Source organism: Vairimorpha ceranae, assembly GCF_000988165.1.
Source record: "Vairimorpha ceranae strain PA08 1199 chromosome Unknown NODE_442, whole genome shotgun sequence".
In the NCBI taxonomy this organism is placed as follows: domain Eukaryota; kingdom Fungi; phylum Microsporidia; family Nosematidae; genus Vairimorpha; species Vairimorpha ceranae.
Window position 1 is genome coordinate 1 of NW_020169736.1, and position 1,070 is coordinate 1,070.

General features: G+C 17.4%; 1 protein-coding gene across 1 annotated transcript; it reads right to left on the minus strand.

The window, feature by feature from the left end:
* Positions 1-714: 714 nt before the first annotated feature.
* Positions 715-1,070, minus strand: AAJ76_4420001068 (choline ethanolamine kinase; the record flags this gene model as incomplete). Its single annotated transcript, XM_024475666.1, has 1 exon — positions 715-1,070. A coding segment is annotated over one exon (356 nt), but the record flags the coding sequence as incomplete, so codon positions are not given.

Here is a 1,070-nt window from a genome sequence, read left to right on the forward strand (position 1 = left end):
TAACAAATTAATTTTCTTGTAGATACTGATTACAAATAAATATACATTTATTTTTGTAATTTCTAATTTAGACTAAATAATTTTGTTCCGTGTTTGACATATTGTATAAAAAAACCACAAAAAGTCAAGAAATATTATAAGTAAAAATAAAAATTTTTTTAAACAATTTAAATGCATGTTATTGTTTTAAATACCTATTCTTTACAATATTATTATATAATTTTTTTAGTTTATTACACCAAAAGAACTTGAATAAAATTTTGTGACTGATTTTATCAAATCATCATAAATTACATAAAACAATAATATTAAATATTAAATATTTTTTTTTCAATTTATAATTCTATTTTTATTAAATATCATTAAAAAAGCAATAGAAATAAGTAATATTAACTAAAAAAAAGTTTTAATAACATAAAAATTTTATATTAATTTTTTTTTGCTTAAAATATATTAAAAATTAATATATTTTTACAATTTTTAGATTTTTAAATTATTGTAAAGAGTTCGAATCTAAATTTTTAAATTCTATAAGGTATTTTATTTTACAGTAATTAATTAAAATAAAATAGTTGTACTTTTTATTTATTTAGATGCATAGATCGTTGTTTATATCTTATAATAAAATATAATTATTTTTAAAATTTATTTTATTTCAATTGAATACAACAAAGCAAGGCCAGTAATAAAAATGATTTTATATTCATACACTATTTAACAATTTAAATATGATAATAATATTTTTAACTCATCAGATGTAAATATATTGTTAAGATATTGTAATCTAGATAAACTATACTTTTTATAGTCAAACTCTGAATTATTGTTAGATTTTATAATATAAACACACCATACAAACCATAAAAAGTGACCGACTACTTCTAGATTATTAATTTTTTGTAATTCACATTTTACATCATTTTTATTAAAATATTTCCTTAAAAAAAGAATTCTATCTTCCTCTGTGTATCCCGAACCTTTAATGTAGACATTCTTCTCGTAGTCTATTTCTGTCTCACAAAATAAATTCGCAATATCTACTAAATTATTTCCTATAGAACAGTATTCAA